We start from the raw sequence: 26,702 nt of genomic DNA on the forward strand, positions 1-26,702 counted from the left end.
TATTGTGAGTTCTGGTTTCTCTTGCATCTGTACTGAGTGTGATCTGGTGCTGTGAGTCATACAGCCAGGGACTTGAGGGTACCTCTGAGCACACTGAGCACAAATCTCTTAGGCAGTTAAAATATGTTCCTCAATAAAGCTCTTTATGAGCATGGTGCTTACACTGCCTTTGTCAAAAGGAGGTATTGGATAGTATTTTTACAAAAGCTGTTTTGCTGTCCTTGTGAGGCCATCTCAATCCCCAGTCTCATCAGATGGTGCTCCAAGTCGCATTAACGAGTGGGTTAGTGTGGAAAGACTGTTATTTCACTGAGATTCTGGGTGAGGCTGTGGCTCATCTAAGGGGCAGCCACTGAAGGGAGGGCATCTCTTGGACCTAGGCTGCTTCTTGCAAGGGAGTGCTGCATAGCCAGAGAGCCCCTTCACCACTTGGGTGAGTTCCATTCTTCTTTGTGTGTGTGGCTGGTGGCCTACCTGCAAATACTTTGCCTGGTATTGCCAAGAACCTGTCAGAAGCAATTTTGTTTCATAAGTAGAACAAGCAATGGTGCCAAGTAATCTTAAACCTGTTTTCTAACTTTGTCTTACTCTACTGAAGGGAAGGTAGGGAACCGCTCTGTTCATAAAAAAACAAGCTCAGTAAGTGTTAGAGAGTCATAAGATTTTTTTTTTTCTTTAGAGAGCGGTTTCCATGCAGGAAGACTGCGTGGTGTCAGAACATGGTGTTAGGAACTACATTCTGTTTTGCTGCAAAGACTGATTTTATAGCCTCTTATCTAAATGACTGTTCTGGGCCTTAAGAGTTTAAAGTATGTTAATTGCTTCTAAGGTCAATATCATTACGTAATTTAAAAAAAAAAAAAAGCAAGCACATGCAGGATTGCTTGAAATGTTGTTCCTATCTGCTTGACCAAGCTTGTTAACAATCTACAGATAAAAGGCCAGCTCAGCCCACTTTTTGTTCTTTTTTCTATCATCTCTTCCTAGTACCTTCTTAACTCTTTTCTCCTAACCCTTTCTCTGATTGCACTTAATCATCTGTTAGCAAGAAATGCTGTTTTCTTTCCTTTTGAGTAATTAATGTTTCCTTCACCAAACGAGGACTGCCGTGCAGAGAACTGCATTGCTGGAGGTGCTGCAAACTGAGCTGAAAACTGCTCTGTGTTCAGGAGCTCCTGAGAAGGAGGGAAGACAAGTGAAACGCCAGTTTGCTGACTTAAGTGATTTGGATTCTTGCATTTCCTGACAGTTTTAACCAAGTGACTCAGTGCAGTGGTTTTGTAGCTGTAGGAATATATATTTAAGTATACGTATTCTATATAGTCATGCAAGTGGCTCCAAAAGTAAATATTTTTATTATAGGGAAAAAAAAACTGTATTTGAAAATCGAAGGAACATCAATATGTTAAGAGATGTATCCAGTTTTTCCACTTGAATTTTCCACTGTCTCTTACTTTGTGATTTCTTTGATAATTTGTGTCTCTCTATGGAAGTGGTCTCAGTCCATAAAAATTGAGGAAGGTCTAAGTCAAACTAGGAACAGTAAAAGAGTGTCTTGTGTTGAGTCTTTGGTCGTACTTGCGATGTTTCTTGTTTCGGTTCCGGCCATTTTTACTTTGGACTTACGGTCTCAAAGCCTCATACAAGACTTTGAGACTTCAGAGCATGGGTTGTACTGGCTGTGATGGCTGAGAGCTGTGTACTGCTTTCCCACATGTCTCAGACTAAGTGTTTTTTTCTGTTATTTCCACACAGGTGTGCATTGACGCTGTTGTGAGCAATGGCTCCCTTCTTACGGATATCTTTCAACTCATTTGAGTTGGGACCTGTACAGAATCAAGAGGAACAGCTACAGCCTTTCTGCGCTATCAAGATGAAGGAGGCAATGACTACAGGTGAGTTTACAAATGGTGATAATTTTTGAATACAAATAAACTGTTGAGAAATACTGCAATCCCTCCTAGTCTGTAAATGGCAATGAGTCCTGCTGTTCCTGTCATGCCAAGCACCTCAGCATGAGCCTTTCTTTCAGAATGGAAGAATTAACACCGGCTTGTTTCTACCCCCACCGTAAAATGAGGCTTCCTTATTAGAACTTTCTTCTCCTGCAGGCAGAATGCTCAGCACTTGTTAGGATGAAGTCTAAGTTTCCTTTCTTCTGCATCAGCACCAACCAGTGAAATGCGTTGTATTCACAAAAGACATGGTGAAGCAGCTGAAACAGTTGAAATATCACTTTTGTATGAGTTGAGTCATTAGCTTTGTATGACATAAGTTTGCAAATGTTAAATAAAGCATTGTTCTCTCCCATTCTGCGTGCAACAGACTGCACTCAAAAGGGCTCTGCAAGGGAGGGTGATGGAGTGGAGTGTCATTAAAAGGGATATGAACTGCAGCAGGTTTGAGAATACCCTTCTTGAGCGTACAGCAGTACATTATTGCCTTAGAGGGTGGATATGAATGACAAACGTATTTGATTATTGTAGTAGTATCTGAGTCTTTTGGCAGAATTACTTGTTTGGTATGATTTGCACCCAAGGTTTTGTTAGCACCTCCTTGTTGAGCAAGCCCTCAGCCTTCAAAGACCGCTTCTTCAAAGGTTTATAATGGTTTCAGATATTTACCTAAAATATGCCACTGCAACCAAACAAGATGAGAGAGAAAAGCCTAGGAATTGCTGTATGGATTAGGCTGAGACTTCTAAATCCTGCCTTGTGTTTCTAACGCTTCACATAATGCCAAAGAATGCAGGAAAGCACAGTACCCCTTCCAGAAAACGTTGTCGTCTAGCAAATGCGTTAAGCTCCTGAAAGGTTCTTTCCTTGTCTGCTGTGAGATGCTCTAAAGAACTGGTGTTCAAAGCATTGTTGCTGTTAGAATGTGTGGAGGTGTGGAAGTGGTCTAAATAAATCCCCTTTACAATTTGTCAGCTTCTGTCTCTGACAAGTGGAATTGTCCCACCATTTCTCCTCTCTGCTTGCACCTATCTTTGAAGCCCTGAAAGGCAGGGGAGGTGGGTGCTGTGAACTTTGGAGCAGTGACTAATTGGAGGTAGGCGGTGCTAAGGAAAAGAAACTGATGCTCTTGTTGCCAGTTTGACAAGGTTTGGAGTAACTTCAGCTGGATGAAGCGTGATTGAGGAAATCTTATTGTTTAAGAAGAAAATAATTTGCCTGATGATTAGGCATTAAGCCAATTCACAAATATGAAAAGGAATTTGAAGCAACTAGTGTTAGCAGAGAAATAATGGAAGCCTGAATTCAGGAGGGGCAGGAACAGTGTTTTTAAAGGCTGTTCTTTGCTCGGACGTAAGCGTTCAATTACAGGCAGATACTGTGATCTGTGACAAGTCTTGATTAGAATGATTTTAATTACAAAAGTAGCATAGCCAGACTGGAGGTCATTACCATTAATACAGGTAGCTTCTTCCAGTTCTGTGTAGGGTAAGAATGTGTGTAGTAACTGAGCAAAGCGGATATTAATTGAGGCATGGGAATAGGGAGACTTCTGTGAATGGGCTGAAATAGTTCTCCTTCCCCCTAAAAACCATACAAAGAGGATTACCAACTCATCTTTAAAGTACTGCTGCTTCTGCAAATTGTGAATTATCATCAAAGGTCCTGCAAATGGCTGCAGTTTCTTGTATTCCCGAGGATACTGGCTGAAGTATGCCTTTCTGATGAAAGGATCTGGCTTTAGCAGTCCAAAAATAGGCTAGCATAGAACACTTGCTGTGCAGTCAGCCTGCTTTTAATTCCACCTTACCTTTATTGTCCATCTTAATAACCCCTAAATGATGTTCTCTTTGAGTTTACTCAATGTATTTTCACTATAATATTTCCAAATTCTTCCATAGCTATGAGTAGCAAGTACAAAGGTCTGCAAGTAGGTTTGGATTGCTAACATTTTTGAGGTTTTTCTGTCTGCAAGATTGCCCAAATTTCAGATGAAAGCTTTTGACTGTGTAGAGGAGGAATGCTCAAGTTCGGTGTGAAATGATGGAAGTCCCCAGGTGTCTGTGTGAACATTTTAGTCTGTCTTTTGGCAGGCAGAGTTTGGTGTGCTTATCAAAGCTGTAATCTGTAATGCTGTTGTGGATAGGCCTTCCCTAATAAAGAAGGACAAGGACACTTTTCCTTATTCTTGTATGGATAGCTCAGCACAATTGAGCAATGTGTATTGAGCAAGTTGCTGCTGAATGAATGTGGACTTTGCCCTGAGTTTCCAGGAAGTTGGGTTTTTTTTTGGTTTTTTTTTTTTTAAGTAAGAAGTGTCTTATTCTTCTTTGAAGTGAATGAAAATTTGATGGCTAGTTATAGGCAGCAGATCACACTGCAGTTTCTTGGGGAAGGGTCCAGCTATTTAATCTGCTTTGCTACTGCCTTGATATCATAAGAACAGATTGCACTCTTACAGGAGGAAAAAAAATCATTCAGAGCTGAAGAGGCATTTAGAGAGCACTTTTATTGCAGCAAATAATCCTGATAAGCAACAAAAATTGTACAGAATGTACAAAATGGTTTTCAGTTACCTGAGTACAGATCGGGATTAATTGGCTCAGGAGCACATCAGAGGAATGCTGTGGAGGTGGCATCATGTACCAGAGCTGCATTGAAAAACTGGATGTGGTTGTTTAGAAGGCGGTAACTATCATTTTGGATGTGTCAATGGGATTACTGAGAGAGCCAGGTCTAGAAATATGCTGATGCCTGTTATAGATAGGGACAGAAAACAGCTGACTGGTACACTAAGTTAAAGACAAGAAGAAATGGAGTTAACAGGTGTCCTTACTCTTTAACTATGTGAGGTCTGTATGTGCTGGAGAGGACAGATAGGGCGTTCTGACACTAATTAAAAAGTGGCAAGCACAGCAGAGAGAGTACAGTGTCAATGAGAGGGACTTGCTTATTAATAAAAGTGAAATGTTGGGATAACGTGGAAGTGGATTAATGAAATGTGGAACTTCTCATCTGTTAGCCATGAGTTTCAGTTTAAACTTAGGTCAGCGTAACATCTATCTCAGTTTATCTTCTAGCAGTAGGTATTCACTGTAATCAGACAACACGTCATGGAGATTGATGCCAGAAAGCAGCCGTGCTAGTATTCCCTGTCAGAATGAATGTGACTAATCCCAAACTGGGTCTTGTTCGCCCCAGTCTCTGGGGCAGCACAGTAACATCTTTGTTGCCTTTACGTGTCCTGCTCATCAGAGTGAGCTTTGCCTTTTGGTTTTACAGTTTCTCTCCTTTTTTGATGCCTCTTTCAGAGAGAGGAAAAACTCTGGTTCAGAGGAAACCCACCATGTATCCAGAATGGAAGTCTACTTTTGATGCCCACATTTATGAAGGACGCGTGATTCAGATTGTTCTCATGAAAGCAGCAGAAGAGCCATTATCTGAAGCGACTGTAGGTGTGTCTGTCCTGGCGGAGCGCTGCAAGAAAGGCAACGGCAAAGCAGAATTCTGGGTAAGGGAGAAGATTAATTCCTTAAACTTGCTGACCTGGTTCTGCTTCTTCCAAGCTAAACGGACACTTTGCATTTGATCCCTTTCGCCTGCGTAGCAGGGCTTTTAAGACCATTACTTTAGCAGCCTTTTTTGAAGCAGATTATATACAAAGTTCAAGAAATTGATAATGAAACCAATGACTTTAGTGTATGAAATACTGATATAAATCACAGAGTTCCTATTTTTAAAAAGCTTAACAGTTGTTATAGAAATTAGCTTCTGTTAAAATTTGACCTGATCATTGTAATTCTTCTAGAGAATAAACTGAAGCTGATTCTAAGGACCTTCAGCTTGATGTTTCTGTTTTACAAATGTATTTTTACAGAATGTTTTACTTGGCTTGATGCTGCTTAAATGGACATTTGTTAATCCTCATTTAGGATTTAATGGTATCTTTTCTTGCCTCTATGCCCCAGTAGTTTGTAGATGAAGTCAAAAGCTACGGCATCTTACTAAACCTGCTGTTTGTTCCTGTTCCATGCTGGATACAAATCTGAGAGTCAGACTCAAGAATATAGCATAGGATATGAAGTTAGGGTCTACTGTAGTTTTAAATACAGAAGTTGTTTGTTGTCAAACAACGTAAAACCAAAGAGCAGCTGTTAAATAATTGTGTTTGAATGATCTTTAATTAGCACTGTAAACATCAAAGAAAAAATTAAAACGTATTTTTTATGTCAAGAGAGGAGTAAGTGACAGGAACAGGGAGGATCAAAACCCTGGGCCCACAAATCTGAAATGCTGAACATATTATTTCATTCATTCAGTTGATGTGTTGCAATGAGTTTTTGATGAATTACAGTTTTACTGATAGCGTCTTTATAAAATCCTACTCTCTGCCTGATTAGGCTTAAATAAATAAGATTCCTTCCTTTTTTTTTTTTCATTTGATGAAGTTGTTCGCACCCTGATTCAACAATAAGTGTAGTGAGAATGTGATGTGGCATTAATGTTGCACAGAATTCTATAATTGTATCAGATTTTGAAGCAACTCGAATTAGTGTCCTGCACAGCCAAAACTTCTCAGAATGCAGAAAAAAGATTTGGATAGGAATATCTAGATACCCCTTGATTTGGGAGACAGCTTTCTAGCTAGGTGATCAGGTGCCATATTCTTGCCCAATGTGCAATTGTATGTAAAGCTGAACTCCAGACAGTTGCACAAAAAGTACACGTATTTGGTGCTACAGGAACTGCCCATCTCTGTATTTGGAGTATGGTCAATGTGAAGGAAATATTTTCTAAATACAAGCAGGTCTTCTCAAAATCTCATGCATAGTTTCATATTCAAAGCCTGTTGGACTGGACTGTTGCTGAATTTGCCCGGGATGCTTCAGGAGAAGACCTTTTCACTGGCCTAGCTAAAGCAGGATGAGCAGATAGTAAAGGTAGTTATGGATACGTCTGATTTGATGAGTCTCGGTGCTCACAGAAGTGACAAAGCTGGTTCCCCATTGGAAAGGGGTGGATTAATGAATGGTGGGTCTTCCTGAATGCTAGATACAGGTGTCAGAGGGAGCGTCCAGTTGTTGCCTTGATTAGTGTGGTAATACTTGTTAAGGAACTATTCTATCTCAAGTACGTTTTTATTGTAACAGGATTTTGCTCTTCTAAGTATGTACAAGTCTACCTCACCAAACAGATCTTGAAGGTGAAAAACAAAAACCTTAAGGGGATGTTTAATATTGAAGGGTTTTACAGATTTTGCAGGTTCAGTAATATCTCACTGGTTTGTGTTCATCTGTTAAATTCTGAAATAGTACATTTTTTTTCCCCACCTTAACTTGAATTCTGGGACAAAAGCAATTGTTCAAAACTGTTAAAACTAATAGCAATCAGTATTACTTCAGCCAGTTCAGTGGTTTGGAATCTTTTGCTTGTTACCCACAGAACAGGTACCATCTAGTCACCTTCAGCATTAAACGACCTTGGTCGTGACTTGGACAGACCATCATGCCCAGCAAAGACATCACATCGCTTACTGTAGCTTGGAAGGCTGGCCTTGTGTTTGGAGAGAAACTAGTCAGTAGTTACTGAAGTCTTTGCCTTTGCTAGGCAAATGTTTCTGAGTGCCAGACAATGCCTTAGAAATAAAAAAATAAAATAAAATTGGCCATTATGCCAGTAATGCAGTGGGATTCGTGGAAGTATGTTTATGAGTGTATCTTGTTTTTCCCAAGTTCTATTAACCTGGTGGTACTTTGCTCTAAGGTGAAGCCTGAATCTGATTCTTTCATGCTAATAGCTTCCTATCTTTTATGAAAGCCGCAGGTTAGGAAGTAGTGGTTACTGAGCCTAGGCTTGAAAGGCTTTCTTTTTCTCTGGGAGCTTTGTAATGATGCTGGTCTGTAGGATTTGCTGGAGAAACCGTGTGTAATAGTTTGAGGGGAAAAAGCAAAATAAATTTTGATTCCATTGCTGTTTTTCTGATGACGTGCGACGGTATTTGGTGTCTCTGTGGCTTGTGCTGCCAATAATCTTATTAATCATTGTACAGACTTTTAAAACTGGATTCCTGCGCAAATTGAATTTACTGAAAGTAAAAATAGATGCTGATGAAAATTCAGAAAAGGGAAAAGAACGTGTAAAAACAATGAACTGTGACTGCAGTGAGCTTCTGGGTCGACATCAAAGCAATGCAGCGTACAAGTAAAAACAGTAGGATAAAAGCACTTGGTTCAGCTGCAGCTGAGAGATATGGAAGAGGGTCACAATCCAGTAGTTACTGAATGCTGTACTTGGGTTGCCTACGGAGCTGTGTACACTCCTGACAGTTTCAGTCTACCACATACTTCACCTTTGGTATCTTTCTCTCCACAGCTTGACCTACGACCTCAGGGGAAGGTGCTGATGGCTGTGCAGTATTTTTTAGAAGATGCAGGTAATGTCAGCTGTTTGGTTTTTTTTTTTTCCACTTTTGTAAAACACGGGATGTAGCTTACAAAAAAAGCAACCCTGCTGTACTAAGTGGTTTACTGGTGTCATTAATTCATCTTACAGGGTTTTTTTTGTTTTGTTTTGTAAGGGTTTTGTTTGCTTTCTGGAGTCATGGGTGCCACATTTGTTAATTTCTTAATGCCTTCATGCTGTGTATTACTGTTGCATTCAGGCACACTGGGGTCTTTAGAATCATAGAATCCTAGAATTGCTCAGGTTGGAAAGGACCTTCAAGATCATCAAGTCCAACCGCAACCTAACCATACTGCTCTAACGACCCACCGCTAAATCATGTCCCCGAGCACCGCATCCAAATGGTTTTTAAACACATTCAGGGATGGTGATTCAACCACCTCCCTGGGGAGCCTGTTCCAGTGCTTAACAACCCTTTCTGTAAAGAAGTTTTTCCTGATATCCAACCTAAACCTCCCCTGGCGCAGTTTGAGGCCATTTCCCCTTGTCCTGTCACCTGTCACCAGTGAGAAGAGACCAGCCCCGCTCTCACTGCAATCACGTTTCAGGTATTTGAAGAGAGCAGTGAGGTCTCCGCTCAGCCTTCTCTTCCCCAGACTAAACAGCCCCAGTTCCTTTAGTCGCTCCTCGTAATATGTCTGTCCTCACTTTTTGACACAGTAGAAAAATATTGAGTTCCTGTCTAAGCATAAAGAAGTTAAATGTCATGTTCGAATTTATGTGGTAAACGTTTTTTTGTGGATTGGGGAGGTAGGTCTGATTTTCCTGGGCTTCAGCTGTAATACTCATTAGTCATGGAAACCAATTGTAGCAAGGAGGGAATGGTTAAATGTTAAAATGGAAATCTAGCCGATGTTCTGCTGTATCAGTTGAAAAAGTTAACAGGCGGTATGTGTTAGAAATGTACACACGGTGCTTGGAAAAGAAACTAGGAGATGAGAGGAGATAGCTGATTATGAGAGGGGGAAGCTTTAGGTACACCAACAAAACCAAATATTTTAGCAGGGATTTGTATAACTTTCCTAAAGGAAATGATGTAAATTTTGCAGCTCGCTTAACTTTCCCATACTGGAAGTCATGAAACATTTATTTATTAGGAATTACACTGTTCTATCATTCTAGCTTCATGGTTTAATACTGTGTTTATAAATCATCAGTGGAAAGAGTAAGCAATAAGTTTAAAAGCATTGGTGTAGGTTTGGGTTTTTTTTTTTGTTTTGGTTTGGTTTTTTTGTTGTTTTTTTTTTGTGTGTGTGTTGTTATTTTGCTTTTTCTTTTTTTCCAAATATATACAGGGAACATAGTTCTGCTCTCATAGAACAAGTAGGTTGTGAAGGTTTTTGTACCGTATGTGCAATCTGCATAGCAGCTTCTGGAAAAGCCAGTATAGATAGATGGTGATATGCAGGAGGTGACACTGCAGCACTTCAGAGTTGATGTTTTAGCTTTGCAATGGCAAAAAGAAAACAACCCAAAGTCTGCCAATAGTCTTGTTACTTTGTTCTCCTTTATTAAATGTTTACTCTTTAAAGCAATATTAAAAATGTATGTATATCTATTGGTGAATCTGAAGAACCATGAGCAAAAGCACATCTCTGAGGGTTGAAATCTCTACTTACGCGCCAGTAACATTCTGGTTGGCATTCAAACTATCGTGAACCATTATGTTAGAAAACTTTTGTCTTGGACGTCGTCATTGCTTTCCCATCCAAGGCAGCTTCATGGGGTACCAGTGTGATGAGGCTCTGTCTGTTCAGCAAGGCATACAGAAATCTGTTTGTCCAAAAAGCTTAAGCATCTCTCAATGAAAGGTGTACAAATCCTACTTTGTTTTTTTTTTCAGTTTTTCATTCTATGAGACTAAAACTCCTTCCCTCCATACTGATATGAAAAACAGTAGAGGTTGCGTATGTGTAATTTGTATGAAATATTAAGAAGAGCTGCTGATGTGTGCTCTAAATATTAAAATGATTGCGCATAGTTATTTGTCAGAATAAATTAAAAATCGATACAATGTTTAAAATCCTTTCATTGCCTTTATTATTAGTGATTGAAGATGGCAGTGGATGAAGTCTAATAGTGAACAGATTGTTAAATCATCCAATCTTACTTTAATTTTCAAGTTGGCATTTCACAGTGTTACAGTTAGGCCTTCTATTTTGTAGTACTCTACTTTTTTCCCTATTTACCTTCCATTTTGTAGGCAGTGACTGACCAACACCTTTTGGATAAGCGATGTATAGAGTCAGCAGAGACTCCTTATCAAGACGTAGTTATCCAGCTGCATTTTGCCAGGGAAAGTCATTCAATCTGATACTTAGAATGTTCACACCAAATATCAGTACACTGTAACACACTGCTTGGAGTTACAGCTTTGCTTTTGTGTCACTGTATATTTGCTAAGTAGGAAAGTTTTGCAGCAATTTGGGCTTGTCTTTGCATTGCTCTAAAATACTAAAAAATGCCTGTTCTGAAACTGGCATTCCAGCTGTTCCTAGGCTGAGGTATTGCTGCCATCTGTGTCCTTGCATTATAGGTGGTAGCTTGCATTTGAACATTTCAAGCACTTTACAGAGGTGACAAACTTTCTTTGTCTCATTTTGCGGATAGATGTTTTTGATTTCCAACCTTTCCTTCTAAGTAAAACATATTCTGCTATCTCTATAGAAAATTATTTTTCCTAGCTTTGATAGTAAGCAGCAGTGCTGAAAAGTAAGCGTGATATTGCTCCGTTACCAGATTTATTGTTAGAGAATAATAGAGAATAACTTTCTTGGAGTTAATTGGTATTAAATATGCTCCATGGTAGGCTACACCGAGCCATTTCATTTATGCATTTGTGCATTCGCTTTGCAGACTGATGTCTACACAGTTGATTTTAGAGCCATGTATGAGAAGTCTGCCCAGTCTTGGATGCTCTTTTCTGTCCAGGCAGTGACGGCAGAGCCTTGACGTAGTGCTGTTGAAGAACTTTTTTTTTTTACCTTCTGTCCTGGGATCTGAAAATAAGTTTGTGCTGGTAATCAAAGCTTGTCTCTTGTCATGTGAAGCAGAACAGTAAGATGTTGACTGCTGTTTTCATTTCAAATTACTGTTTTCCTTCTCCCTCTCATTCTCTTGTAGTCTAGAAAATACCTGTTGTTCTGTAAAGCGCCTTTAGTCTTAATAGGTGGGAGCTGCAGTGTGCTTAATGCTTTTCTGGCTCCTTGTTTCATTAAATGTAATTAATGACCTTACTGAGTTTGAAAACCCAGGATCACAGAGGTGGCTTGCTGTACTACCAAATGGCTTGCTCTCTGTTAGCAGCTTTGGAAACACGGCTTTTATTCTTGGTTCTGAATTCTGATTGACTGTTTAGCTGCCTTCATTTTCCTGAATTCTTTCCTTCAGTTGCTGTCAGGTGGATCAGGTTTGCACGTGAGCTCCTGATATCTGAAGTATCTGGTTTCTGGGAGAGTAATTTGAACCAGGGAGCTGCAATTATGTGGAATGTGTTTTTCTTGTATGTGTTGTGGTGAGTGCTAGGTGAGTTTGAGATCTGAGACTTTTTCAGACCAGAGTTTTTCTGAGGCCTCTGTGAAAAATAATGATGTAAAGAACAGATTCACAGATGCTCTGCTGCCATGATCCCCGTGTTGTACGGGTCTAGATTTTTACATCTGCTTTAGTCTGCATGCAGAAGCATGATTGCACTAATTTAACAGAAACTTTTTTCATTTCAAGGAAATAAAATATTCACAGTTAGAGTAGTTTGATAAGTGCAAGGTTGGTTGTGCATTTGGTTGGGAAAGTAGCTAACATGTTGTGCAGGCCAGAGGAAACTAGATAGCAACTAAATCAAATTTCCAACATATATTTGATATTTGGTTGTTTTTTTAATTAAAGTTTGTGTTTTCTGTGCCTTTGTATTTATTATATGGATTATATTTGCCTTTTTAAAAGGTGCTAGAAAGAGCTTGTAAATGGTTTTGAGCACCCTTGTTAAAGCCTGTGGTGTAGCTGCCTGGGGCTGGGGTAGGTAATTGTGCTCCAGCTTTGAGTGCAAATAGTATGGGCTTGTGCCAGGTTTGAAAATGGAAGAGATGGCTTAAAAGGAAAGAGAAATATTAATATTCAGCCTGTAAGTGAATCATAATGATCGCAAACCCCAAAATAGTTTAGCATAGCAAATTCATGTCACAGAAACATAGACTTCTGGGAAGCTTGTATTTCTGTAGATGTTTTTTTTTTGTACGGATCTGTAAAGCAAACTTCTCCAGGACCAGATTAGAGAGACGGTTTGTACCAGGAAGATCTCCTCCATGAGAAGCAAGATTTCCTTATTTAATGATTGCCCTGTGAGATTAATATTTTTCTTGACCCAAAGGGCACACTTAACTTTCAAACAAAGCCAGGTGCGAGGCAGGAGAACTGCAGACAGAGACATGGAACAGAAATGTTGGTGAATTTTACAATTTACGGTAAAGTTTCAGACAAATCTCTTTCAACTCAGTCAGCCATTTAGCTCAGGAAATGTTTGGCCTGTCCCTGTTTGAAGCACAGTCTCGGTTCTCAGTTTCTGCCAGTAGCATGGTTATCTTTCCCTTCTTCAGATTATAAACAAAATCATGAACAGGGTAAAATGAAAAAATGAATTCTGAAGATGATAAATATTTTTCTGTTCCTTCTCTTAAAACCCAAGTAGGGTTTTTCTGGAGGTTGTTTTCTTTTGTAACTTGGGAGGTTGAACAGGGACAACCTGACATCTCGCCTTGAGGTTCATTACAGTTCAGCAGAGTCCCAGCACTATTGTGTTAGGTAGCTCAGCAAATGTTCCCCAGGCTGTGGTTTGCCTGGTGTGTTGCTGGCTGCAGATAGTCACAAGGGCTGGTACTGCAATTAGATAGTGTGTGAAGTGGTACAGCTACAGCATCTCTAGAGAACTGTGATGCTTGCTCTCAGGCTTGCTCAATGAGTGCGGCACGGAGGAGCGTGGGTCCTTTTGTTGCATCAAGTGCAAGTTTTGAGGAGGATCCTTGGAATATAAAAACATGTGCCTCTGATAAATATTAACCGTAGTTCTCAACAGAGGAAGTAGATGATGTTTAATGGTGTGTGCTGGGTTCAAAATGATTACGATGGGGTCTGGGCTGCAGCAGAGGTCACCTGGATTCTAGTTGCTGATTCAGCTGTTTCGTCCATGACTCTGACTTTGCCAGCCCAGTACCGGGGGAAGTCCTGGCTTGGAGAGGAGCAAAGGCTTTGCCTGAGTGTTTTTTCCTCTCTCTCACTATCTCCATGCAACTGTTGGAAAATGTCCTTCCTTGCAATCGTTAATTCTCTCTGCATCTCTAAAATGAAGCCGCTGTTCCCCAGCTGAGTCTATGTTTGGCTGAACTTCTAAACATTTCTGGAGCAATACACATTAAAGATAATTTACACATTAATGAAAACTTGCTAAGTATAGCAATAGTAAATGGAAACTATCTGTGCTATCATTTTGGAGCCATCTCAGGTTCAGACGCACACAATATACAGCTGCTGCCCAAACCTCACAGTTTCTTCAGAAGACGCAAAAATGCTTTCAGCTGTGCTTTGGTCCGTTGCTTGGTTGTGGCAAAGGTATTTAATAAGGCAGCTGACTGTGAAGACTGTGCATTCTCACGTGCAGATTTTGAAGTTGCTCTGTGCTCAAGGATTCTTCACAGTTGAAATGTTTAAGGAAAACATTTATTTTATCCATTTTTTTCTCAAGTGATGCAGCCCAGTTTACTCATTACCCATTTAAACTAGATGCTAATCTAGATTTCTACTAGGTTCAGTGTCAGTTTTTCAGACAAGGAGGAAACACCATGATTTCCCATATCTTGATCTAAAGTGTTATCTGGGAATTTTGGACGCACTATCAGCAATACTAAATTGCTAACAGTATATCAGCATGAGAAGCCATATCCTGTTCACACAGTGGTGAATCTTGTTTGTTTCATAGAATCATAGAATGGCCTGGGTTGAAAAGGACCTCAAGGATCGAGTCTCAACCCCCCTGCTGAGTGCAGGGTCAACCACTAGACCAGGCTGCCCAGAGCCACGTCCAGCCTGGCCTTGAATGCCTCCAGGGACGGGGCATCCACAACCTCCCTGGGCAACCCGTTCCAGTGCGTCACCATTTAACACTGTGGTTTTCCCATTTTACAGACTTTAGGAAGACTTTTTCCCCAGTCTGTTCAACCACAGGGTATCTCCTTAAAATACGTGAAGAAGCAACATTCCTTCTTCTGCTTTGTTGCTATTACTGATTAAATCCTCCTTCTGAGCACATCCTTTTCATGCAGCAGGCAATATGAACTTCTACCAGCTCTTGACATGTTTTTTTTTTTTTTCTCGCACACACATTTCAGTGTGTGGTTTCCCTGAAGCATTTGAGGGATGGTGGGTGTGATCTGTGTATTTGCTCAGCAGAGTTCAACCAAAGGATAGTTCTGTTTGCAGACATCAGTGAGCCTGGAGCGCAGCGGTCGATGGGAGCTTTTGTTGGGTGAACTCAGTGGCCTGTTTGAACAGCGGAAACAAATCTTGTTCCTAAAGAAGAAGTAGTAGCAGTACATATGTTGTCATGAGAGTATGACAGTGCACCTTGTAAACTTTTTTCAGGTCAAGACAGAGTGGGTTTTTCTCTGATTCAGACAGTCAGTTTCTCAGAAAAGTGCTCTAATATTTGGTGCTAAAAACCAAGGGCCTTTTTTGGTCATTCTTTGCAGTAAAATGCTTAATCTTTTCTTAATCTCTGAACTGGCTTTGACCTTTCTTTTCTAAAGTAGCAGATGCTGGTGCAGGCTGGGCGCTGTTGGCTGTGACTGATGAATTAGCTCAGGACACTCAAAATGGTATCGGATGATAGATTGTTTTCCAGGTTCAGTGGTCTGTTAGCAGTGGCAGCCAGCTGATAAAATGACAAAGAATGAGCAGAGCTAGCAACAAGAACAACAAGGCTCTTGGGTAACTTTGCAGTAAATACAGGCGTTGTGGTTAATGTGATTTGGCAAAGGAAACAAAACTGTTTCTATCAATATACATTGGTTGTTCCAAAAGTAATGCCTCCTATTTATTTCCATGGAAATTATCTTTGTATCCAAACAGCACGGTAACACTATTTGATAGAGCAAATTCTCAACAACAAAACACATGTTGAAAAATATAACATAGTCACTGCCGTTAGCTGTACCTTTTCTCCAGTGATGAACTAGAACCTGCATGCTATGCTCATAAAAATCTGCACCAGCAGAGGTGACCTGCTTTTCACAGCTGCTATGATTGCATTGGTGCTGGGAAAATGTTGCCCATGCAGTTCATCTTTATCAACCCAAACAGATAGAAGACATCAGGCACCAAATCTGGACTGTATGATGGATGTGGTAGGACAGTCCAGCCAAGACTGCCAATGTGTTCCATGCTCTTCAAACTGGTATGCAGCCTGGCGTTATTGGGGTGCAAGAGTAAGGCTGTCTTCTTCTCTGGCCTGACTCTGGAATTTTGAGCCTTCAGATTAGTCAGCATTGTGATGCAGCAGTCAGAGTTGATGGTTTGTCCAGGTTCCAGGAAATCCAGAAGGATCAGCCCTTTTTCTCCAAAAGGCAGTGCACATTACCCATTCAGGGCTGCATCTTGAACATTTTCTTCAGTGGGGAGTTCACATGTTAGCACTCCATGGAGTGCCATGTTGACTCTGGCTCATAGTGGTGACATGTCATCTCATCACTGGTAATGATGCAGTTCAGGAAACTGTCACTTCAGCTTCGTATTGGTTCAGTACATACAGTGTTCTTTCTGTTCCTGGGTGAGCATTTGTGGGACCCACCTAGTGCAAACTTTGCAATATTTCTATGCTGGTACCATCATTTCCAACTCACTGAAACTGTTATTCAGCTCCGTACGCACTTCACTGGCCATAATTTGCAGATTCGTGTGGATGAGCTGATTGAGACGTTCTTCATTTCACGGTGTGTCAGGTGTGCTTGGCTGTCTGGAACACGGCTGGTCTTTCATGTTGCTGTCGCCACTGCTGAAACACACCACCTGCCACCTCACTGTGCTTACATCCACCAGTTGGTCTCCGTAAACATTCAGCAATTGTTAATAAATGTCAGTGGGTGCTAGTTTTTTCTGCATGAAGAAATACAGTGACACCCCTTTGTGACTGTGACGTAGGAAACTCATTTTTGTGATACAATCTGGGAAGCTTCCTTGGAAATGAGTAGAAATAACTATAACCAGTGATGAAGGGTCTGTATGGGCCAGTTCTCAGCCAATTCCTAAAGGCCTGAGGAACTTATATCTTAAGATGAAGCAGTCATGTGGTCCAATGGTAACTCACAAGGTCAGATTCAGAAGGGCATGCAGAGTATGAAAAGGCTTCTACTGATGAAGAAGACATCTTGCTTCCAACAAAACATTATTTCTCTTTAATATAAATTAGAGCCTAGAATTTTTCAATAAACATCTGTAGTTGTCAACTCTCTAGTGAGCCTGTACTACTTTTCTGCTTCTTCCTGGCAGCTTCATTTGCTGAAGGCTTCCTCTGAAGGAGCAGGAGTGGGAGCTGCCTGCAAAAAGAACGCTTAGGGACCAGTGCATTCATGTGCTCCACACATGTTGGACTGAATGTCTGCAGGGATGGAGGTGTAAATTAGAAACACAAGCTGGAAACGGAAGAGGAAACAATATTTTAGAGAAACAAATGTTAGTCTTTGTAATAACTTAGAGTTGAAAGTATGTCTTCTTGTCTCCTCCCTTCTCCCTTTAGATTGCAGACAGTCAATGAGGGAAGAAGAGGGAACAGTAACTATCAACAGGAGAGGAGCTATCAAGCAAGCAAAAATCCACTACATCAAAAATCATGAATTTATTGCTACCTTCTTTGGACAACCCACATTTTGTTCTGTCTGCAAAGACTTTGTATGGTAAGAAGGGAGTGCTAAACTTCTCCCACCTCCAAAGGATACATAGCTGTAAAATTGCCCTCATGTATATTGAAATAAAACAAAGATGTAAATTTGTCTGTAGTAAGAGTTGGAAATTATTTACTATCTCAGACTTTGAGATGTGAAGTAGCTGGTAGCAGAATAAAGACCCATCAAGAGCAAGAAGCTGTATCCATTTCGTAGGAAGTTCATTTTAATAGTAAGCCAAATCATGAGGAATTTCCATGTGATTGAAGCTTTGTTTTTTTCTGCATTCTTCTGCTAATGCGATAGTCTTTCAGAATGAACTACCTTTCTTTCTAAGGCTTGCCTTCCTAAGGTGGAGGGTTCTGAATACTAAAACTTAGACCAGTTTATTAATTGGAGCAAATATTGCCATGGAGGAAGAAATCGGATGATATAGTGAAAATAGGGGGAAAAAAAAAAACACTTTAGCAAGCATACCCTTATATGATCTCATTCTCTATCATTTGTTTTTCAGGGGACTGAACAAACAAGGATACAAATGTAGGCGTAAGTTGAGTTTTGTCTTCTTACTGTTTGACTTTTGGCATTATTTTATAGATCTGGATCTGTAAAATTAGTAGTTAACTGTTGAAAAACATCCTGTAAATTTGCATGAACATCTACTACATTAGTAGATATTAAACGTAAGTTTTGTGTCATAATCTAAAGTTGTCTACTTGTGATTCCTATCTGAAATGTTAGTACCAAGATTTAGACAGAACTATTCTTCTAATGTGTATGTAATACACTGGAAAAGCTGCACTCATACATGACAGCAGCTTTTGTGAAACCTTTTCTAAAATGAATTACAGTTATCGACGGATTTTACAGCTGATTTAAAAAGTACTTTATAACTTAACATAGATGGCTGTGCATTATTCCAAACAGCAGAGGAGGTATCAAAGAGGATCAAAAGCCTAATGTTGTCCTCATATTATCAAATTCTGGTGGCATTATCTAATGGAGACAGATTTCGTTTAGAAATAGAGGTTATGATAAAAGAGAACGGAGGGGGAAACTGCTTCAAGAAGATCATCACCTTGATAGAAATAGTTTTGGAGTGCGGCATGATGGAAAGGAGTGTGTTTTTCACATTGTGCTTTGAAATGCAAACGTCTCATCCCATGTATTTATTATCTGAAGAAATCCTTTTTTTTTTTCCTTGTGCACGTCATGAAGAATGCAATGCTGCTATTCATAAGAAATGTATTGATAAAATCATTGGGAGGTGTACAGGTACTGCAGCCAACAGTAGAGACACAATGGTAAGAGCTGGAACAATATCCTTAGAGTGAAACTAAGTACTCCTGAGCTAACAAAACCTTGTGTAGAAACAGCCAGGTCCATTCTGGGAGGTACTTTGCGACGCAGTGGAGTTACTGTCTTCTCTTTAAGAATGCACTGGAAAATTTAGTGGGTGAAACTTTGAAGTTTAAAAAAAAAAAAAAAGTAGTTAAAAGCACTACAAGGGAGTGGGTAGTATTGATGGGTATGCTGATGTATCGTGAGGGTGAAATGACATTGTTTTCCCATTGTTTTTGAGTGTGTTTTGCAGAGACTCTCTTATCTTTCATCTGTATTACACAACATGAGTACTTGAAAGTGAGATTTCACTCTGGTCAAGACCCCTAAAATCTCACACAGTTGTCTCAGTTTTGTTTTTTTAAACTGCCAAGCAGTTTATGCATGTAGCTTCATGTTCCCTGCTAGCATGGTAAGATGTAAAGAGATGCTAAATGCATGTTTTTGTTCAGTAACTGCCCATTTAGGCTGGGATGTATACCCAAATTCTTACATGCAGAATGTTAAGGCTGGGGTATTCAGGATAAAATTGTTGTAGCTTTGTAATATCCAAGCTATTTTCTATAGGAAGCTGGTCCTCCTTTGGGTCAATTGTCTCACCCCTCTCTCTGCCCACAGTTTCAAAAGGAACGTTTCAACATCGACATGCCTCACCGCTTCAAGGTGTACAACTACATGAGCCCTACCTTCTGCGACCACTGCGGCAGCCTGCTCTGGGGGCTGGTCAAGCAAGGACTCAAATGTGAAGGTATGGAGGAAGAGGGAGGGCAGCTGGGACCTCATACTGCTTGCCCAGCGTGGTCACTTTCTCTCTGCCCCCTACTAGACATTAGCTTTTGCCACACACCGTGCATTTGTGTGTCATAAAGAATGAGACTTATCGTCCGTGTGTTGTTTAAAGAGCTTTTTAGGGTTTGTCCTTTTAAGGAGGACAAAGAGGTGTTTGGCTTGTGTGACAGCTCAGCCAAGCTGAGCTTCTCGTGCTGTTGGAAGACGTGCAGTGAAGGTGTAATCTTGAGCATAATCAAAATTACTACTGGGCTGAAATCTGGTGAGACTGACTCAAGGTAGCATCTGAAGTGTAGTTAAAGTGTTTGCTGCAAATATGATTTTTGTAATTCTGTCACAAAAATGTAAGATGATCTTTATTGTTACAGACTTTGAGAAGAGAAAAATGATTGAAACTTTCTTTTTTTTTTTGTATTTTTGTAGCCTTCATTGTGTTAAAGGTAAAAATTGTAACTTTTATTTATAATCATAGATTGATGTCTAATCTGGGCTTGCTGTAATACTTATAAACTGCACTGAAGAAAAAGCCATTTTGTTATCATCTCAGATGTTGTTTTCCTGGTGCTTGTGTAACTGTCCTTGAATTTATTTTAGAATGTGCAATGAATGTGCATCATAAATGCCAAAAGAAGGTGGCCAACCTGTGTGGAATTAACCAGAAGTTGCTAGCTGAAGCTTTAACTCAAGTTAGCCAGGTATGCTTTATTGCCCTTTGTCATGCAATTAGTCGTTTTGAGAGCATTTTTCGGTTTTTATTTTTACTTTGCCTATTTCATACCACTTTTGTTGGGAATGGAAGTTTGGAACTGAGGAAATGTAAACAACTTTCTCTTCTTAACTGGACCATAAAGAGACTAACACTGATGTCAGCAACCTAGAGGTGAAGCTGGGGAGAGAAACATCCCACCTGACAAAGAATTCTTAAAAAGGAGGAGTGTTTTCCCTGAGATACACCTTGGTTCTTTGATGGTGCCAGGGTTATTTTCTCCCCTCCTGTTTAATTGTGTTCAAACAGTGGGAGCATAAAACTGAAGTCTGCTTTTGTTGTGCTTCAAGTTTAGAATTTCCCTTGAATGCTAAAATTAAATAAGTAAGGGGAAATAGACCAAATCATTTCAGTTTTTATTAATCTGATACATACAGAAAGAAAATGCCCCTGGAATTAGCGCTGGCCCCGTAATTTACGTTTTTTGTCTCCTGCTGCAGCATGGCTGTCTCTTGTGTACGGACTGCTGCTGACTTCTGACTTGGAAATAAAGATTCAAACACAAGCTCTGAAAGAAAACAGGAAAATATATCACAAAAGCCAACAGTTATTTCCTCTGAGCCGAGCTGTTCCTAAGCTTTAGCAGGATATTTACTTTGGAAACACTGAGAGCTGTTACACCAGCTTTCACGACACAGAAAAACTTGATCTGAGATCTTCCTACAGAAAATTTCTTTGCATGTGCTAAAGAAGGATGTCACACACTGGCTCTGGTGCATTCAATATTACAGTGGTTCCCATCTCTTCTTTCAAAACAAATTAACACAAGTCCAGAGAACACTTTTGTACAGTGAATTCAAACCAAACAATTATTTTCACTGTGGATTCAAACCTTTTGTTCCACCTCTTGTAGTTTTTCAGCAAATAACTACTCAGACTGCTTAGGATTTCTGGGATTGTTTTTCTTGCAGTGAAAGAAGTAAAACAATTGGCCGAGCTGAAAAAGTGTGGCTAAATAGTCTATGAACTAGAATTCTAGAAGAGAGATGTGCTGGGACTTAAGAATTGAAAAGATCGTACTGCCCTCATGTTGCATTTACTAGCTATTGTTATAAACGTTTATGAAGTACCTGTGTCAGTAGAGTTTAAAGTGTCCCCTTCTTCCTCAGAGATCTTCACGAAGGTCTGATTCTGGATCTGTAGAAAATGTTGGTATTTACCAAGATTTTGATAAGAAACCTCGAGGTCCAGGAGGAGATGCAACAGGTGAGAAAAGCAACGATATTTCCTCTAGCCATTTACCCACCAGACTGCACAAACTGCTAGTTTCAATTACTCATTCTTGCCGTATGTTAGACAATTTTTTGAACAAACATTGTTAAAAAAATACGTGCATAATTTTTACCTGGCCGTGTAGAATGCTTAAGAACTTCCTGACAAAGAGCAGTATTTTTTCAATCCACGAGCAAACCCACTTTTCTGCAGAACGCCCGCGTGTTGGCTCCATGTGGCAGTGGGGACGGCTCGCTACCCCGACACCTGCCCCTCCTGTAACCAAAACGTCACCAATATCGCTAACCACCTTCACTTATTCCCAAAGTGTTAGAAGCCTTTCTGCAATGACAGCTGCCATCAATTTTAGGATTTAAGTAGCCAGAACACTACCTGAGATTGAACAGCTGAGGTAGGATTCCAGGTACTACTTAAATTATCTCCACAGGTTCAGAATAAGGGTTTATTTGTATTTTTTACTACTGTTCAAGAGTTCTGGCAGTTAATATGTCTTGGTTTGGTAACTTCTGATCATTTATTCAAAGGTAAGTGTAGCAAAAAAGTAACTTTGTATCAGATGTAAATATCCAGGCTCGGTAAGAAATAACTGGTGGTATTGGAGCTGAGATAATTGTTGCAATGCCCAGTAAGAAAATGAGTATGATATTGTTTATCATACTTGTTCTGGTTTGCCAAAACAGAGCAAATAACCTCTTGCAAAGGTGGTTTGGTTGAATATTATGTCAGGGTTGCAGCTGTTGCGATTCCTGCCTGCTTCAGATGCTGTGCAGCTTGCAGAGCACACATGATATCATCTCATGATTATGACAATCGGTGTCTTGTTGGTGACGTGGTAGATCTATGCAGTAGGGATCCAAAAAAAAAGATAGCTATTGATTTTAGGATATAATCAAATTTAACCTTTGTGTTCATGCTTCGTAGCCAGCATCATCTGTTGCCAGCTGGAGCAGTAGGGTGATTGTCCCCCTGTACTCAGCTCTGGTTGAGGGCTCGAGTACTGTGTTCAGTTTTGGGCCTGGGCCCCTTGCTACAAGAAGGACATTGAGGCCCTGGAGCTTGTTCAGAGAAGGGCAGTGAAGCTGGTGCGGGAACTGGAACATGAGTCTTATGGGGAGCGGCTGAGGGAGCTGGGATTGTTCAGTCTGGAGAAGAGGAGGCTCAGGGGAGACCTTATCGCTCTCTATAACTACCTGAAGGGAGGCTGTGGTGAGCTGGAGGTCAGCCTCTCTCCCAAGTAACAGCAATAGGACAAGAGGGAATGGCCTCAAGTTGCACCAGGGAGGTTCAGGTTGGACATTAGGAATATTTTCTTCTCCAAAAGAGTGGTCAGGCACTGGAATGGGCTGTCCAGGGAGATGGAGTCACCATCCCTGGAGGTGTTCAAGAAAAATGTAGATGTTGTACTGAGGGACATGGTTTAGTGGGCAGTATTGGTGGTAGGTGGACGGTTGGACTGGATGATCTTGGCGGTCTTTTCCAACCCTGGTAATTCTGTGATCAGATGCAAATCAGATTTTTTTTTATGGCCTCTCTCCTCAGTCAGAAGGACTAACCTCTTCTGTTAACAGAGAATAAATACAAGCCACCCTTGTAAGGATCCTGGTCTCCATATTCTGCTCTGTATCTTAGTGATAGAGGAAAGTTAGGACCTTTTGTTTTTATGATGTATGTGTTGCTTAAACCCAGCATCAGAAATAATCACTGACTCCAATCCAGTGTTAAGTGTTCTTGAGTAATTTAAACTTGTTGTAAACAACGTGATTTCACCTGCATGGTTAGACTGACCGGTGTCCCAGCAGCAGATGAACTGAAGTAGCATGTCACTGAACTGAAATACTGCGTCACTAATTTCTAGCAGGAGATCCGAGTCATGCACTTTTTCTAAATATACTGAACTTTAACCTTACTCTTTCAATTAGCAGATAACAGTCAATATGATAAACTTTGGGAGGGAAGCACTGCCAAGACAGCGCCACGAATTGCAAGCAAGAGAAAATTCAATATCGACAGCTTTGTCTTCCATAAAGTATTAGGGAAAGGAAGTTTTGGAAAGGTATGTAGCAAACTTACAGAGCTTAAACCGACAGCCTTGCTTGATCTCTGCAGTATTAGGGGCTATTTCCATTAACCGGAACTGCCTTACAGCCACTCAAATAGATAATATTTCAGTGGGACAGAGTATAGCCATCCCTGCCAAAGACTCAAGAAGTTCTTTGCCTGAATCTGAACTCAGAAGCGATTCATAATATACAACAGATTTTGAATTATTTAATATCCAGTTTAGAGGAATTGTCCTTTATCCAAAAGGATCATTCATGTTCGTATGCTTTGTATAGAAATGGACTCAGTGCAATGGGAGGGGAAATGTGGGAGGGCGGCGTGACCTTCCACTCCTGTCTGCCTCTGCTCTGTGCATGTCCAGCAGTGGTGTGACCTCCTCAGGTTCTGTCCTCTGTTGGCTGTGAAACTCTAGCTCCAATGAAGAAACAGATGTTATGCGTCCTCTGTTTATGCTATCACAAGACAGAAAAACTGCCCTGACAGCTGCTCTGCCTGTGTTACATGCTCTTTGTACCCTATATCCTCTTAGCTACGCCCAGCAGCTTCACCTTCCCAAATCTCACCCATCTTTCCCATTTATGTAGTTGTTCAGTTGTCATGGCGCTTGCTGTAAATGCCCTTGACTTTCCCTTAATTGATACCATCAGCAACAGTCTTTCCTACACGTGCTATAATCTCATCTTTTGTTTCATTTGTAGGTTCTGCTTGCTGAGCTAAAAGGAAAGAATGAATTCTTTGCTATCAAAGCTCTGAAAAAAGATGTGGTGCTAATTGATGATGATGTGGAATGTACCATGGTGGAAAAGCGGGTCCTAGCACTTGCATGGGAAAATCCATTTCTCACGCACCTTTACTGCACGTTCCAGACGAAGGTAAGGGAAAAAACCCAATGGCAACAGCAGCACAACACATGTAGCCTTTTAATGGGTGCAAGTGAAAATAGCTCAGGGGATTTAACTCTTGCTTCACTCTTCCTGTGCTCTCTGCAGTAGTTCGCAAGCCTTGTGGAGTGTGATACCCACTGAGGAGTACAGAATGAGATCAGAGTAACGTCTACACAATCTGGAGTAAGAGGCAGTTTAATGTAAACCCTTGACCTTAGCTTTATCAGCCTCAGTGAAGGGAACAAAAATGACTGTCATAGACAGAAGTCAGTAAGTCTATTGAAATGTATATTTATATTAAATCTAGAAGCCCCCAGAATACAAGGTGAGCTCTTAAGCCTTACAAGACCATGCTACTCAAATCCATAGCAACCTCATACACTGTTCAGGGTGCACGAAACAGGTAAATATGTCAGGTTAGGAGTAACGTGGCCACTTGGTCCCCAGGAACCACGTTGCTACTTAATGTGTGGTTGCAATGACATCACTGATGTTTCCATTCTCTGATTATCTGCAAACAGGATCATCTGTTTTTTGTTATGGAGTTCCTGAATGGGGGAGACCTGATGTTTCACATACAAGACAAGGGGCGTTTTGATCTCTACAGAGCAACGTAAGTCCACAACACTTCAGTCCCTATCTCCATGAATGGTTATAGTCTTTATGGTTTTACTACTTCTGGTTCTAACACCACTCACCTGTTGCTGTCTTTCACTCAAGTTTCACTGGATGATGATTGGAAAATATATTTACAGGCACTAATTTGATACAATGGAGAAGCTCACAATGCTGTATCAAGTTAGGTTTTCTTCATTTACATGGCACTGTCATGTTTTGCTTTAAGGGATGCCTGTACATGGAGATGCTAGGTGAGCCACAACATAAGCCAGCAATGAGAAGGTACAGCTTCAGTGTCCTTCAGGAGAATATTTTGATGGAAAAAATTAATTTCCTAAGAAAACAGCACTGGGGGGGAGGGGGGCTGGGATAATCTAGTAAATAATATCACTAGTACAGCAGGATAGCCTGCACTTCACACAAGATGTTAATAAAAATGGGAAAGTGCTTCATGTGTGATTTTGTCAGTAACCTATTACATAAAGATAACGAGAGCTGAAGACTTTAAAAGATGCAAAAATATATTATCCCAGCTGTAACTTTTAGTTTCAAATCAGCTTTTAAATACCTCACCCAGCAGAATGCTTGTAATTGTGACATTGAATGGGTGCCTGGGAAATCTTAAATGTAACAGCATAGGGTACCCAAAAGCACCAGTACTGTTACATAACTGGACTAGAAAATGGCTGGTGTTACTGTGTGCTGTACTAAGGAAATGCTCATTGGATTAAATGCATACATTCTTGGGGGAGGAGAAAGCATTCCTTACATGTTTTCCGTGGTATCCTGGATTATCACCTCCTTTTTGAGACGGATGGCCCAGAAGCAATGCTTCCTTTCAGCCTGTCTGCTGCAATTGGGCAAGTGTAGAAGGACATAGGTATTGAGGTCTGTTTCAAATTTATCCTTTAATGCCCCATCCCCCCTAGAGCAGTGCTGTGAGTATTAAGATCCCAGTAACTGTCTTTCAAAAAGCATTTGCATATTTCTCTATAAATACAAACCAAACTATTAAAGAGTAGAAAAGGGACAGCGTTCCACAGTGGAAGAGGAATGAAGCATTAAAGCAAGTTGCTCTCCCCACTGTTTGGCATTAGACACCACAGCTGTGTGGTGAAGGTGAACTCACAGATTGTAACATCCATCTGTATAAATACAGGTCTAACATTAAATATTGCATTGCTCTTTCTGAGTATTTAAAGGAACATATAATACTTCTCACTTCATGAAGTTTTATGTTAGTTCTTTTGGCCAGCTGCATTGTCTGATGTTTTAACTGGGAAAGACAGACTTAAAGGTGTTTTGTTTTTTTCAGGTTTTATGGAGCTGAAATTTTATGTGGGCTACAGTTTCTTCATAGCAAAGGCATTATTTATAGGTGAGTACCATCTAGTTCCAGCGTGGGAACTAGGAATTGCCTTAACACTTCGTGCCCCTTTGAGTTAGTGATTGATGTAACAAGTAAAAGCTGTCTGTCAGAGAATTGATGTTATTCCAAGGGCATTAACATGCCTGAGATGAATTCTGTATATTTGTGTCTTTTCCTTGGCAACCAGAATGATGGAATGTTATTTATGTTACACAAAAACAGTTTTGTCTGTTATTTTTAAACCCTCCCTTCAAATCACAAGTCTTTCTAGTTCGGTGGCAATGGTGAAGGTCCCTGTGG

The 26,702-nt window shown here is 40.4% G+C and overlaps 1 protein-coding gene across 4 annotated transcripts in view; it reads left to right on the plus strand.

The window, feature by feature from the left end:
• PRKCD (protein kinase C delta) overlaps positions 1-26,702 on the plus strand; it is a 64,083-nt gene that overhangs the window by 32,063 nt on the left and 5,318 nt on the right. For 2 of the 4 annotated variants that reach the window (XM_021409524.1, XM_021409523.1), the window contains exons 2-14: positions 1,756-1,895; positions 5,267-5,466; positions 8,328-8,388; positions 17,197-17,353; positions 17,856-17,887; positions 18,560-18,645; positions 19,301-19,430; positions 20,066-20,166; positions 21,347-21,443; positions 23,390-23,523; positions 24,230-24,403; positions 24,937-25,028; positions 26,349-26,411. In XM_021409524.1, coding sequence (XP_021265199.1) covers positions 1,781-1,895; positions 5,267-5,466; positions 8,328-8,388; positions 17,197-17,353; positions 17,856-17,887; positions 18,560-18,645; positions 19,301-19,430; positions 20,066-20,166; positions 21,347-21,443; positions 23,390-23,523; positions 24,230-24,403; positions 24,937-25,028; positions 26,349-26,411 — 1,442 coding nt within the window. In that variant the 5' untranslated portion in view covers positions 1,756-1,780. Of the gene's footprint in view, positions 1-981; positions 1,221-1,755; positions 1,896-5,266; positions 5,467-8,327; positions 8,389-17,196; positions 17,354-17,855; positions 17,888-18,559; positions 18,646-19,300; positions 19,431-20,065; positions 20,167-21,346; positions 21,444-23,389; positions 23,524-24,229; positions 24,404-24,936; positions 25,029-26,348; positions 26,412-26,702 lie in introns of those variants that run through there. The other 2 variants (XM_021409525.1, XM_021409526.1) reach the window with 2 other exon arrangements.

This window comes from Numida meleagris, chromosome 11, assembly GCF_002078875.1.
Source record: "Numida meleagris isolate 19003 breed g44 Domestic line chromosome 11, NumMel1.0, whole genome shotgun sequence".
In the NCBI taxonomy this organism is placed as follows: domain Eukaryota; kingdom Metazoa; phylum Chordata; class Aves; order Galliformes; family Numididae; genus Numida; species Numida meleagris.